At 31.8% G+C, this 15,059-nt stretch overlaps 1 protein-coding gene across 4 annotated transcripts; it reads left to right on the top strand.

Annotated features, from left to right (window-relative positions):
* The first annotated feature begins 992 nt into the window (after positions 1–992).
* Positions 993–7,051, top strand: dusp12 (dual specificity phosphatase 12). Of its 4 annotated transcripts, none has more exons than XM_087239965.1 (7): positions 993–1,048; positions 1,350–1,618; positions 3,783–3,896; positions 3,980–4,098; positions 4,584–4,671; positions 5,448–5,631; positions 6,510–7,051. In XM_087239965.1, exons 2-7 carry the CDS (start codon positions 1,356–1,358, stop codon positions 6,657–6,659), a joined length of 918 nt encoding a protein of 305 aa, XP_087096091.1. In that variant the 5' UTR covers positions 993–1,048; positions 1,350–1,355; the 3' UTR covers positions 6,660–7,051.
* The last annotated feature ends 8,008 nt before the right edge of the window (positions 7,052–15,059 follow it).

Here is a 15,059-nt window from a genome sequence, read left to right as displayed (position 1 = left end):
AAGTTGAACGATACAGTATCTGCTTATAAACTCTATACATACACACACCTTGCACATATACACATGAAACACCAAAACCATATGTACACATGAAACACTCCATACAAATACACATGACAACTTCCATACATTAACACACATGATACAAAATAAGATACAGGACACCTTCCAAACCTATACACACATGCAACACTCTATACAAATGCACACATGATGCACTCCATACATATGCACACAATACACTCTATACATGTACACACATAATACACTCCATATATACTCTCTATACACATTCACACTTGTCACTCTTTAAATATACACAAATGATACACTCTATACATAATCATACTTGACACTCTATACATATACACACATGGTACACTCCAAATATATAGACACATGAAACACTCTATACATATGCACACACAAAACACTCCATACATATACACACATAAAAACACTCTATACATATACACACATGACACCTTTCATACTTTTACACACTAGTTTATTTATATATATAGTTTGCATGTTCTACCCTGTGTTCGCATTGGTTTCCTCTGGGTGCTCAGGTTTCCCCCACTAGTCCACTGCGTAAGACATATGCTGGATAAGTTGGCGGTTCATTCCGCTGTGGTGACCCCAGATTAATAAAGAGACTAAGCCAAAATAAAATGAATGAATGAATGAACATTTACATAATGTCTTTGATAGAAAACACAATTTAATGTAATATAGAGTAGGCTACTTTGCAAAAATCTTATGCAACCATTGGTGTTTTTGATATGTAAGACCATTTAATTTGTTTACTCCAGTCCACCCTGTTATATCGGTGCTATAGAATATTTATTTAGAGAGCATTTACAATATACTCTTTTAGATTTACGTTTACCCCAATCAATGTCCTGTATTTATTTCCGAAGATCGCCCTCTAGAGGCACTTTAAAGCAATAATGCAACAACATCCTTTGCGGAACTAACAAGTACACATTGTTTCCTACGGACTTTTTATTTTCGTGGACACCTTTTTTGACAGCAGAGTAAGCACGTGAGTTTAAAAGCGTCAATGTTTACAGTAAAGTCATCATTAGAAAAGCTGCAGGCAGATTGGTGTTGAAGTTATGCATTTACATTTGTTGTTAAACTTTTATGAAAACTTAATGGTCTTGGAAATGCAATATCTGTTATCTCTTACTAAGAAGTTCTCATGAGTGTATTATATATACTTTGTTATGTCTAACTGGTCAGTGTAATGAACTGCACCATGTGTGTTTCGTTTCAGTTGCTTCAGTGAATGGATTGTATTTGTTTCATTGCGTTGATATTGAATGCGTTTTGTGTTTGCTTAGTTAACCATGATACCAGTGGCGTCTGGACTCTACATCGGGTCAGTGTCTGATCTGAAGGATGCTGAGAGTCTGTCAGCTGCAGGTATAACACACATTCTGACTGTAGACTCAGAGGAAGCTTCTGTCACTGGATTCAACACCAAATTCATCCGAGCTCTGGATGATGAGTCCACAGACCTGCTGAGCAGACTAGATGACTGTACCAGCTTTATTTCTGAAGCCCTTAGCACACAAGCTGACTCCAAATCAGCAGCAGTTCTTGTGCATTGGTAGGTTTCATAGTTTGTTTGCTAAGTTTGTTGAATAAAAAACGTAACGGCATACACATACTTAAAAGGTAATTCAATAATACGTGATCACTCTTTTCATTTAAGTATTCTTTGCAAATATTAAATAGGGAAATCATATTATCAGACATCAAATATCAAAGTACAACAATGTTTACAGTCAAGTAAAAAGTGCTAATTTTGCTTTCGAATCATACTTGCATATGATTTCAGACCGAATATTCAAAGTAGTGTGGTAAACAATATAGGGACCATGTCACAAGTTATCACTGTCCAAATATGAACAAATGTGGGAATAAAAACTAATTTTACCTAGACCTCAAATTACTTCATAAGTGTCAATTGTTTTACAAGTGGGATTTATACACTGAATAAATAAGTTTCAAGTGATTTAAGGTTTGTTAAATGAGATGATTTTTGGTGAAGATACAACTATTTAAAAATCTGGAATTTCAAGTTTAAAAAATTAAAAAATTGAAAAAATTGGGCTTAAAGTTCAAATTACCTTCTTAGCTTACTTATAAAAAACTCAGTTTTGATGTATTTACAATAGGAAATTTACAGGATATCTTCAAGGAACATGATCTTTACTTAATATTCCAATGATTTATGGCTTATAAGAAAAATCTTTTATTTTGGCTAATGCTAAAATATTCTTGTGAAACTGGTTTTTGGTTGTTGCTAGAAGGATTACACCTCCGGCTAACAGGAATTATTTTTGTTATTTATTAAATTACTCATATTCAATTACTCAATTACTCATTTTTTTAATTATTTTTATTTTTTTTATTAACGTCTACCCCAAGTTTAAACCTACTCCTCACAGAAACATACAAGATGGAGTATACAGGGTGATAAATCGGACATTCTACTAGAAGCATAGATTTTAACTTATAAAAAATGTGACAGGGCCTTACCTTTAAGCTTGTCTTCCTCAAAAAATGTGAGTGTACAAGCATTAAATCATTTCTATCAATGATAGAAAGCATCCTTGATCACCGTCAGCTTCTCCTCCACCAAATGATGTCACTTGCTTTGAGTCATAGCCTTAAATGTGTATTGAATTTTATGTTAAATGAACTGCAAATGTGACAGGACTGACTGAAGCATGGGGAAAATTTTAAATCTATTTGTAGTATTTATTTGTAGAATTTATTTATCATTTCATGTTGTTACTCAAGAGATTTGTTTTTCTAAATAACACAACTATTAAAGCTGTAGGTTTGATTGGGCTGAGGACAAAGACAATGACAGGGTTTGTACATTTGTACATTGTACATTCGTAAAGTTTTTTAATAAAGAAAAAAAAATCTGAGAACAAATCAATGACATATTCCTTTACAGAACAACTCACAGAAGTCAACCATCAGTCCATTTTAGTTTTAGTTTTTATTTATTTATTTCAGGGACAGATAATGTAAGTTTCTGGTAGAAGGTCCCATATACAGTTGTGGAAAAAATGAGAGTCTACTTGAAACTTGAAGTTCTCTAATTTTGTTTTACTTTTATAAGTTTAAAATAAAAGTGTCATTTTGAGCAATTTTGTGATACATTTGATTAGGCATAAACAGAAGTACTGTTTTTTAGAGAACCAACCAAAATTAAACAACATTATGCTTTTAACTAGAGCAACCGTAAGGGAGATATGAAAGCTAGTTTTCTGTTTTTATTGTATCAATTCTCTTGTATCGCTATTTTATTGCAGCAATTTTTCTGATACCTTTTGGTAGATATTTATTCTTGTTTAATCATTAACTTACATCAATTATAATTAAATCATATTTTTTTGTATTCTGTGAACTGTTGTGTAAAAAAAACAACAACCAAACAAACTATTAATAATAATTAAAAAAATTATTCAACAATTATACCATTTTTTTTCAAAAGTTCCAATTTCAGAGGAGTTCATGAATCAATATTTAGTGAAATATCTCTAAGTTTGAATCACTATAAGTGGAAACATTTGTCGTTCTGACCAGTTTTCATTTTCGGAATACATACAGTAAAATTAAATAAGTACAGTATGCTCTAAATGGTTGTATTTTTTTATTGAAAATTTACAAAAATGTTGTCAAATCTTTATAAAATATATTAAAACATATAAAGACTTAAAGACTAAATTCCTTGTTTTCTCTCTTTTTTGTAGCCATGTGGGGCAAAGCAGAAGTGCTGCAGTGGTGACTGCTTACCTGATGAAAACACAGCACCTGACCTTACAGGAAGCATATTCTAAACTGCAAAACATAAAACCAGATGTCAAGTGAGTGTACTTCATTGTTGTGTCTGTAACTAAACATTTATGAAAAGAGGTGTTACTTAAGATCATTCTTAATTTTTTACCAGAATGAATGAAGAGTTTCTGGATCAGCTGGCACTTTATGACTTGATGGACTGTAAAGTGGACACCACAAGTCCTGTTTACAAACAGTTTAGGCTGAAAAAGATTACAGAGAAATATCCAGGTATGTTCATTCTTATTGAAACTTCTTTGATAAACAGTATGTGACTTCATTATACTGTCTTATGCTGTAAAGTGTTTAATGATATGTCATCAGTGAACCATTTTGGAGAACAAAATGTAAACAATGGCACTGAACTGAATGAAACTAGCATGTTGAATGCTGAAAATAGATCAATTATTGTCATGTTTTGGCATGTATGAATCAGTACAAAAGTCTGGCAATAGTTATTACAAATAAAGTATATTATAGCCTATTAAAATCACGGAGCCAAAATATAACACCTTCTAAGTCCTTGATTTAGCAGTTTCCACAATGGTTAAGACAGCATTTATAAGCAGAATACCATAATTAGTTGTAGATTACCATGCAATCCATGCTGTTGTTTACATCTGAGTATTTCCAAAGTGGCTGCGCATTTATAGTAAGTAACTGACAAAATTGTGACATGATTATTACACAAATGAAATGTATTTTGATTACATCAGAGCTCCAGAATGTGCCAAAAGATGTATTTGCTGTTGACCCTGCACAAACTCAGAATGCAGAAGCTGTATACAGATGTAGAAAGTGCAGGTAAAAGATTTTTATTTTAAGATCATTTTTTTTTGTATGAATTCAAGTCTTCGTACTTGAGGCCAAAGAAATTGGATATTAGAAATTAGTTATTAAAACTATTATGTTTAAAAATGTTGTTATGTTTAAAAAAAGTCTCCTATTTAAAGCAAGACTTGAGAAATATATAAAAAATAATGTATATTTCGAAAAGGGCTGATCATTTTGTCTTCAACTGTATGTGCTGCATTATTATCATTTGACCTAACCTGTTTGTAATGTCTAAGTTATATTTGTTTAAATAGAGCTGTTTTGAAACACACATGCAATTTAACATGTTAAAATTTTGATATTTTACCATCAAAATGTTGATAATAAAACTGCTTTATTGGCAACATCTATTTCAATGTGGTTTATCATTAAATTTGATTTTTTTTAATGTTTAGTTTATTTTTCTGCAAATCTTAATTTGAATGTTTTGGTCAATACAAAAAATATATTGAAGTTAAATTTAAGTAAAAAAAGGTTTATTAGGTTTTTGTATTGGATGAAGGCTTATTAAGATTTTGTGCAGATTTCTTTACTATTTTATCACTACTTTATACTGTTATATAATATGGAAATATTTTGTATTTCCCACCTGCTGAACTAATTTATATTTATGTGTTTTTGAGATGATTTTATCCAAAGTTAGGGACAAAGCAATTCATCAAAGAGCCAACGATTCTTATTGTACACAAAAACTAAGATGCCAACCAAAATACCAATGCAACTTGCTGTTGTCTTTGTTCTCCTAGACGCACACTTTTCCGACACTCCAGCATTCTCAGTCACTCTGTGGGAAGTGGAGCGTCTGCCTTCTCTCATAAGAAGACACGGATTGTGAGCTCTTCAGCTGAAGATGAGACACAGTGCACTTCCTATTTTATAGAGCCGGTGCAGTGGATGGAGCAGGCTTTACTAGGGGTCATGGATGGACAGGTAAGAAGAAGATCACAATTACAGAAATTAAAACACAATTAATAAGAAAGATTTAAACACTCTTCCTTTCTAAACATTTATTTAAAACTCCAAAATATATTATTTGATTATAGTGTATTAAATGCTTTAAGATTAAAATTTTTATCATTTTTAATACCAGATTTTTTTGTTTTATTTTATCATTTAAAGCTACTGCAGATGAAATGTTTAAAAATACTATCACCATTCTTCAGCTGAATGAGTACATTAAGATTTGCAAAAAAACTGTTACAAGTTTTCAAAAATGTTATGTTTACATATAATTATAAGGCATTATTTAGATAAATATGTGCAAATTTGCATACCTTTATAATACAGAAATCAGATTTTTTTTTAAATATTACAGTTTCACAATAATACATATATATTTTTTTATCAATCCATAACTCAGAAGAAACTGACAACCGCTTAAAAATAATTTAGTTTCTAGTACAGGTTATAAGTTATATATAAGCATATGCAAATAAAAACAGTCAAAATATGTATGAATAAGAGATTTGTGTCTCATTTTGAAAAACAAAACAGAAAAACTCGCTTAGATTATAGCCTTGAAAAAATGTCTATTGTGATGGAAATCTACAGACATAAATTGCTAAAATATTATAAATGAAATGTTTAAAAGTGTATTTTGGACCTATTATCTAACCCTTGTACTAAAAAAAATATTAAAAAGCTAAAAAGCAGTTTTTACTTTTTGTAATGTCTCACCTTATGAATAAAAAAGATTACAGGATTTTGTATAAGTCTAGAGATTGTAATGACGGTTTAATAAAGGTCAATGCATTTAGTGTGTTTTTGATATTTCGTAGTAAAACCTTTTTGTAAAATCTCTCTTGTAGCTTCTGTGTCCCAAGTGCAGCTCAAAGCTGGGCTCCTTTAACTGGTATGGTGAACAGTGTTCGTGTGGCCGCTGGGTCACACCGGCCTTCCAGATGCACAAGAACAGAGTGGACGAAATCAAACACATCAGTATATCTGCACTCAAATGACCTCCAATAAACTTCTGTATCATATGCACAAAAATTGTTTTTATTTTTAGTGTTTTGAGTTAAATAATACACAACTTTTTGTATGGCATAAATTATAAGCTATATACATATATAACTATATGATAAGGAACATTTGATTTGGTTACTAGTTGTTGTTAGTAAAATGTAGACATTCGACATTTCCCCCAGTTTTTGCTCAAGATGCTAACTTTAACCAGATCCCACATGGCAAGACAAAAACTGATTTTTTTCGTCATGTTATTGTTTTGTGGAATGAGAAATTCACTGAAATATCACAGTAACAGAGTTGACAAATAATGAATCTACTATTAGTGTATCCTCAAGTTTGTATAAATTGATTAAAGTATAAATGACATGCCTCAGTGCCTTCACTTGGAGTAAGTCACTTGGTTTTTCTACTAGTGCTTTACAGATTGTTCTGCCTTTTATCGCTGAAATTAAAATAATACAGAGAATAGATGTTTCATATGCAACAGTTTAATAAACATAGTTATTGCACATACAAGATGAAAATTAGGCTTAATCATTTCCTGATAATTGAAGCTGAATGTGTAATTCAGGAGGCAGAAAAAGTAAAAAAATAGATAAAGTAGTCTTTAATATTTTTAACATAAAAAAATAGTATTTAAATAATTTTAAATATTATAAATAAAAGACAAAATGGCCCTAAGTTTACATACAAGTGTAAATTGTTAGAAATAACATGAAATAAGTTGTTATTATTCAAAACTAATTAACTTTTATTTTATTTATTTTTATTTAGAAAAATAATAGAAGATTATGTATAATATAATTATATAAATAATTATATAAATATAATCCTTTTAATGTGTAAATTATTCCTGTGATGGCAAAGCTGTTTGTTTACTCCAGTCTGTCACATGATCCTCCAGAAGTCATTCATAATATGCTGATTTTGTGCAGCAAAAATAAAATAAAATAAAAACCTATGTTATTATTTATTTCGAAAGTTATTAATTTTCTGCTAAATTTGAAACATTATAATTCTTTGATGATTTTAACGTTTAAACATAAAAATAAATATTAAATATATATAGACAGACAAAACAAAAAAAAACCTCTTAATGTCCCAAACTTTTGTAATGGGTTTATATATTCTGGTTTTATTTACCTTGTTTTGTCTCTTCCATAAATGAGTATGGTTTATTTAAATTAACCTCTGCATTTTTCAAATAAATATTACCAGTCTCATCAAAGAGCTTACATGTACATTTCTTTCCATCCAATAGGAGGCGACAAATAACTATCACTGTCAATTGATTAGACTAAAATGTTAGTCATAGTCAAAATGGTGAAGAATAAGGATAAAGTAGCATCCGTTCATGTTTACACTACCATTATAGATGACAAGTAACAAAAAGTGAGACCATATGGAAAAGAAAAACAGTACTAGTTGTCGATAACTATTCAAAATGGGTAGAATTCTTAAGATACTACATTTACTTATAGTGGTGCCACACAACATTTGTTCATAAGTTGGACATGATGTACACTGGTAATGATGCAGTTTCCTCTTGGCCTCCAGCTCAGAGATGTTTCTATGGTCTATTTATTGCACGGGCCTGAGAGAGACGCTGTGTGGTTATGGCATTGAGTTGTGAGATCCTGTTGTGTTTATGAGGGTCATCTCCTTCATGTAATAGCCTGAACTCTCTCTGTGAAGTGTGAAGAAATGAAGAGCTGCCTGCTGTTCATGTACTCCGAAGTGAAACCATCATTTAAGAGTATGGGCTAGATTTAGGGTGATATGAAAGTCCTTAAAATGAAGTTTTATAGTACAATAATGGCAAGCCATTTTAACATGGAATCTTTAAAACATACTGGTGTCTGTTTTCATGCAACTGGGGTCTCATTTCATAAGTTATATAATCAAAAGTTGAGAAACGTCTGATCTATAAAAAACAAACTTGACAGGAGAATGCGCTCAGCTGTAAGTAAACATTTCACTTTTAGGAAGGTATTTAATAAATCGGACCCCTGTTTTTTGTAAGAGGTACTTTTTGATTAAATATTAATTATTATTCCCATACATACAGTTGAAGTCAGAATTATTAGCCACCCTTTGATTTTATTATTATTTTTTAAAAATATTTCCTAACTTATGTTTAACAGAGCAAGGAACTTTTCACAGTATGTCTGATAATATGTTTTCTATTAGAGAAAGTCTTTTTTGTTTTATTCTGGCTAGAATCAAAGCCCAAACCATTTGAAAATCAATTTTAAGGTCAAAATTATCAGTCCCTTTAAGCTGTATATATTTTTCGATAGTCTACAGAACAAACCATCGTTATACAATAACTTGCCTAATTACCCTAACCTGCCTAGTTAACCTTATTAACCTAGATAGGGCTTTAAGTGTCACTTTAAGCTGTATGGAAGTGTCTTAAAAAATCAAGTAAAATATTATTTACTGTCATCATGGCAAAGATAAAATAAACCAGTTATTAGAAATGAGTTATTAAAACCATTATGTTTAGAAATGTGTAGAAAAAAATCGTCGCTCCATAAAACAAAAATTGGGGAAGAAATAAACATAAGGTTAATAATTTAGGGGGGCTAATAATTCTGACTTCAACTGTATATTTTAGAGGTATAAGTAATACGTTCGGAGGTTCATTCCGCTTTGGTGACCCCAGATAAATAAAGGGACTAACCTCAAAAGAAAATGAATGAAATGGAGTAAGTTATAAGAACTAGTATTTTGTAAAAAGAAAAACACATTTGGAAGGCATAGCTACATTGAAAACAAAAATTATTATTACAAATGTTTTATTATTTGCAACAATGTAGCAGTGATTCTTATGAATGGCTCTCACAGCTAGTTGGTGCAGTATCTCTTTCGAATGACTTTAAAAAAAGCTAGCAACAAAACTAAACAACTGTTCCATACACATAAAATAAAGGAAACTCTGACAAATAGAGGCACATTTTCTTTCTCTTCATTCACAAATAATCAGTGGCAGTAATAGTTTAGGTTAAACTGTTTTTTTTTTTTTTTCAAACAGCATGTTTTCTCATTTCCAGATGCATGGTTTGTCTGCAAAACTTTTATTTGCACTAACTACTCTTGAAAGGAAAGAATAAACAAACTATTGTGTATTTTAGACCAAATTGCTACTACTGGAAAGGTTAAGACCGTCACAATAAATTGGTTGATTACAGCCTTAAGCAAGTCTCCAAACCAATCAGATGTCTAGCTTCTTCATACCTCTATCCCAGCTCTAACCAAGACCATAACTCCTCCATCTAAATGGAGTGGGTTGACTAAGTGCACTTTCTTGTTGAGAGCTCAGTCTATTTCATATTGGCAAATCCTGTCAAAACTAAAAACTACATTATTATTTAATGTGCACGCAATGCAAATACATTGCAAGCAGTTTAAGCATTAAATTTTAAACTTTTTTAGATACTATTTTAGACCATTTGGCAACCCATTTGATTGAGATGAATACTTTTTTTTCATGTATCATAACCAATCAGAACTGCACAGTACCAATACAAAACTACATTTGAACAATATACAGTGCTCAGTATAGGTGAGTACACCCCATTTTTATTCATTGCTCAGTGAATATAGAAAATGTCTTTTTTTGCATTTGAACAAAACAGATTTATTAAATGAATATATTTATTAAAATAATATTTTAGTCACCAAACATCTATAAAAATAGAAAGAATACATTTAATATTGGAAAGAAAAATTACAAACTACAAAATTTCAACACAATTTTACACATTTTTATTTTTGTTGCTCTTTTAAAAATTATTATTTATTATTTTGCCCTAATATAAATTTGGGCTACTAATTTTGGACAGTTCATATGTTATTTAGTTATATTAGCTTCAGTTTCAACTTCGATACTGACTAATGTATATACACCAATATAACATTGTAAAGCTTCCTACAGAAAATACATATTTAATTGAGATATTTGTGAGGGGTGTACTCATATATGTTGAGCACTGTACATATGCAATTCAAGATACACTGCTTTGGAACAGCATTCTCATTAAAATAAAAAGCAAACATATTTAAACATATTTTAAAGAGTGTTTAAGAAGTGGTTCAAACTAATTCCGGTTTGTGAACACTGATTGTCATGCAGTTTCTTTGTAAAAATTATTATATACAGTGTGAGAAAGTGTTTGCCCCCTTACTGATTATTTTTTGCAAGTTTGTCACACTGTATTGTTTCAGATCATCAAACAAATGTAAATATTAGTCATAAAAACACAAGTAAACGCGTCATGCAGTTTTTTTAATGAAGGTTTTTTATTATTAAAGGACTACATTGCTCTGTGTAAAAAGAATTTCCCCCCCTGAAATTAAGACTTTGGAGTGGCTTAGTCAAAGTCCTGACCTAAATTCAATTGAGATGCTTTGGCATGACCTTAAAAATGAAGTTCATGAATGAAAACTCTTTCAGTGTGGCTGAATTACAACAATTCTTCAAACATGAGTGGGACCAAATTTCTCCACAGCGCTGTAAGAGACTTAAGCTTTTTATTATTTTTTTTCTTAGTCATTTTAAAATGATGAACAATCAAGTATTTACTATTTTTAGATAGTTTAAAAAAAAAGTAGTAGACAGTTTCCCTGCAATTTCCTGCAGATAGATGTAAGTGACTGCATATGCATCACAGCAGTAGTAAAACACACATTTTTTGGATCAGATGTTGAGCACATGGATGCGGGAGCACAAGCTCTGAACCCATTGCATTATACAAAAAATATATATATGAACTGGGAAATTGATATATATTGAATTCCTTTTTATAATGTTCTTACTGTATGTCCTGCTCATGATTTAGGTTCAATAAAGGATTAATTCATCCAAAAATTTAAATTTTGATATTAAATACTCTTATGTCTTAAAAATAAGATGACTTTTTTAAAGGGTTCACTGAAGTCACAAGTGTAACCCAAAATGAGCGAGTAAAGGAAATCTATATCCATACGTCAATTTTGAATGGTCAGTTGGGTTCAGGTCAGGTCCCGCTTTATCACATTCCCATGGTCTCTTTAAAAAAACTGTGTTATAGTCAATCCAAGAAAACCAGCTCTGATTAAGCGCTGATGATGATAGTCATGGAAGTGTTTTTTTGTGTCTCCTAAATCACATTAATGTAAAATTTGGATAATAAATTGTCAACCAGGAAATATCATGATGCAATATCAATGTGTGGCTTCCAGTGTGTTCTTTGTTTTGGAGAAAAACGGCTGCCATTTATCAGCTAAAAGCTCTCAAAATCTGGTTGGTGAAGTTTTCTGGCTTTCATGGGCTATTAAAGATATACTGTTGGAGAAATCAATAGTCAAACATATTAAATGTTTTGTATTTACAATCTGGGATCAGAGAGAATCCATCTTGAATGGCAGCAAATGTATAATGACAATGTCTGGCTAAATTATGGACAGTTCATTGTTTTTAATCTTCTGTTAAGTACAAATGAAGATATGCAAATATATAAAGATATATAAATAGATGTATAAACATAAATTTTATATATGTAATAAATGTTATTTTTGTTCCCACTATGGATGGCAAGGGCTGCCCTTTTCTAACCTTCTTCAGAATATCTTGTTTAGTGAAGATACAGATTCATAGAAGTTTAGAACCACTTGAGTGTGAGAAAATGGTGATTATTTTTCATTGAACTATTCTTTTAAAACCTTAAAATGTGTGACCAACCTGAGACTATATGTGACAATGCTGTTTGTGGTTTATTTAAGTAAACAGCAATATGTAACCTGCAGAGTTTGCATATCTGTGCCCTTGGTGTTAGGTTTATTTACATAGTTTATTATAGTATAGCCTTACGCTGCTTCATAGTTTTAAAAAGAACTGTTTGATCTTTAATGGCGGATGTGGTCAGTGGAAAAACCATCAGATCCCCCTGTCTATGCTCAATAAATTTACAGCATCTTACTCTTTGAAACCCAGATTTGTTGCTGTGGTTAATAGTGAGGTAGCCCTGAAGTAAATCTCTCTTCCAAAGGAAGGATCATGAATTCAATTTGGCTCTGTGGCTGTGACATTTCTATTGGTTTATTCAGTCTTTGTGCATGTTACTGGCTGCAGAGTATTAATAACAGATTCATTTATCAAATCATTTTAATTGTAAATGGAAAATGGATCTCCTGGTAAACTTATAAGTGGTTTCTCCCTTTTTACACCACTGTTAATGAATGTCTAAAGGTTTGGCATTTGGTTAAATGACTAAAAGGGACATCCTGTACAAATTATCTTAATCATTTTAGGTCACTGGAGAGCCTCAGACTCTTAATATTAAAGAAATGTGTGTTTCCACGTACGAGTTTTGCTTCAGAGAGCACCAATCATAGTGTCAAAAAGCAATAATCACTGTGTTCTATGAATGACAGATTTTCATTACAACTGGATCTTCATCTTTACAGAAGCATCATCAGAAGAATAAGCCTCCTGTCTCCATCATAGCCATATTAACAGTAGGTTTTTTTTTTCTTTTTTTTTTTGCTGAGCACGATCCTTCAGGCTTTTTCCTCATACATATCAGTCCTTTATTCCAGTTCCAGAAACCTTTTTTTTTTTTTTGGACCTCACAGATGGCTGGTCTCCCAGATTTAAAAAGGTTTCTTTGGAAACCAAATACAACATTGTGGTTGGAAGCTAAACTGCTTTAAAGCCAGAGTTATTAGATGGCCCACATAAACTGACCCCAGAGCAGGTCTGAAGATGAGCTGACTGAGGCTTTTCTGCTTTGGGGCAACACTGAGGATATTTTCTTGTGTCATTTTAGGCATCTTTTTGTTGTTAGATGAACTTGACATTTTCTAGAAGGCACACAACATCATAAGATGTTAGGTTGGATTCAGCACATCGTTATTTTGATGTCCAAAATAACGACGTCAAATGACGTTGATATTTGATTGATTTTTTTGGTCGTGTTGGAAAGTTACCGGTCGACGCAGTGGAGCAGTAGGTAGTGCTGTCGCCTCACAGCAAGAAGGTCACTAGCTCGAGCCTTGGCTAGGTCAGTTTGTGTTTTTGTGTGGAGTTTGCATGTTCTCCCTGTGTTTGCGCAGGTTTCCTCCGGGTGCTCCGATTTCCCCATGACATGTGGAACAGGTGAATTGGGTAGGCTAAATTGTCCGTAGTGTATGAGTGTGAATGAGTGTGTGTGGATGTTTCCCAGAGATGGGTTGCAGCTGGAAGGGCATCCGCTGCGTAAAACATATGCTGGATAAATTGGTGGTTCATTCCGCTGTGGCGTCCACAGATTATTAAAGGGACTAAGCCAAAAAGAAAATTAATGAATGAAAAGGTACCAAAATCCAACGTCGTGTCAACGTCTTAAACCAATGTCATATTGATGGTAACTACTGATATTTATTCGTCAGGTATGGCAACCAAAATCCAACGTCTGATAGATGTCATAATGGTAACGTCCACCCAACATCAAGCTGTATCATCATTAGATGTTGATATTTGGTTGTTTGTTCGTTGCGTTGTAAAGTGACCAAAATCCAATGTCTCTCCGGCATTGGACACTGAAGTCGATCCAATTTTCTTTTCCACCCAAAATGCAACGTCCCCACGGTGTTCGAGTACAACATTGGTCTGACGCTGGGCAGAGATAACCTAAGGGATAGTTTGCACAAAAATGAAAATTCTGTCTTTATTTATTCGAACTATAATTGTTTCAAATTGCTTTGCGTATTTTTGTTCTGTTAAACATGAAAGAAGATATACCGAAGAATGTCTGAAACTTGTAAACGTTGACTTCCATATTATTTGTTTTGCTACTATTTTTCTACTGTTTTTCTACTAAGTTTTTCTACTAAGAAATTTTCATTTTTGGGTGGACTGCCAGTATATAATGTAAATTGTTTTACAAACATACATCCATGAACTAATATCAGAATTATTGCACTTCTGCATCTGCACTACAATTTTTTTTAAAAATTAATATTGTACTTTACACTATTTAGCAAATCTTTTCTTTATTATTTCTTTATTTGTTTGCTTATTTATTTATGGTATCTCACTGCATTTTGGGACACATAGCTCTGTTCTGAGAACTTTTAATATTGAAAAGTTGAACAAAATGACTTTAAATGACAGTTTAGTGTTGTAAAACAATATATTGTCTGGACTGATCATGCAGATTAGTCCACAGTACAAAATGCAGATAGTTAGCTGACTAAACTTTGAGCCACTTTACAGCTTTGTTTCTACATATACAAAATTTTGCATATACAGTGTTTCAAATGACTAAAAATGTCAATAAAAGTCTTTTGCAAAATGACTGTGCGTTAAATATCCAAAGTATTGACAGAGGAGTTAAAAGTGCCATAGTTCAACTTGAAAGTACAAT

Source organism: Danio rerio, chromosome 2 (assembly GCF_052040795.2).
Source record: "Danio rerio strain M-AB ecotype USA chromosome 2, GRCz13ab, whole genome shotgun sequence".
Taxonomy (NCBI): domain Eukaryota; kingdom Metazoa; phylum Chordata; class Actinopteri; order Cypriniformes; family Danionidae; genus Danio; species Danio rerio.
The sequence above is the reverse complement of the archived record's forward strand: the minus strand, read 5'-3'. Positions and strand labels throughout refer to the sequence as shown.

What these genes read in the sequence shown, in the direction of transcription:
- dusp12 (XM_087239965.1), top strand. Translation starts at nt 1,356, where the DNA reads ATGATACCAGTGGCGTCTGGACTCTACATCGGGTCAGTGTCTGATCTG. An exon ending in TACAGATGTAGAAAGTGCAG is followed by an intron (nt 4,672 to 5,447) that starts GTAAAAGATTTT and finishes TTGTTCTCCTAG; the next exon opens with ACGCACACTTTTCCGACACT. An exon ending in TAGGGGTCATGGATGGACAG is followed by an intron (nt 5,632 to 6,509) that starts GTAAGAAGAAGA and finishes TCTCTCTTGTAG; the next exon opens with CTTCTGTGTCCCAAGTGCAG.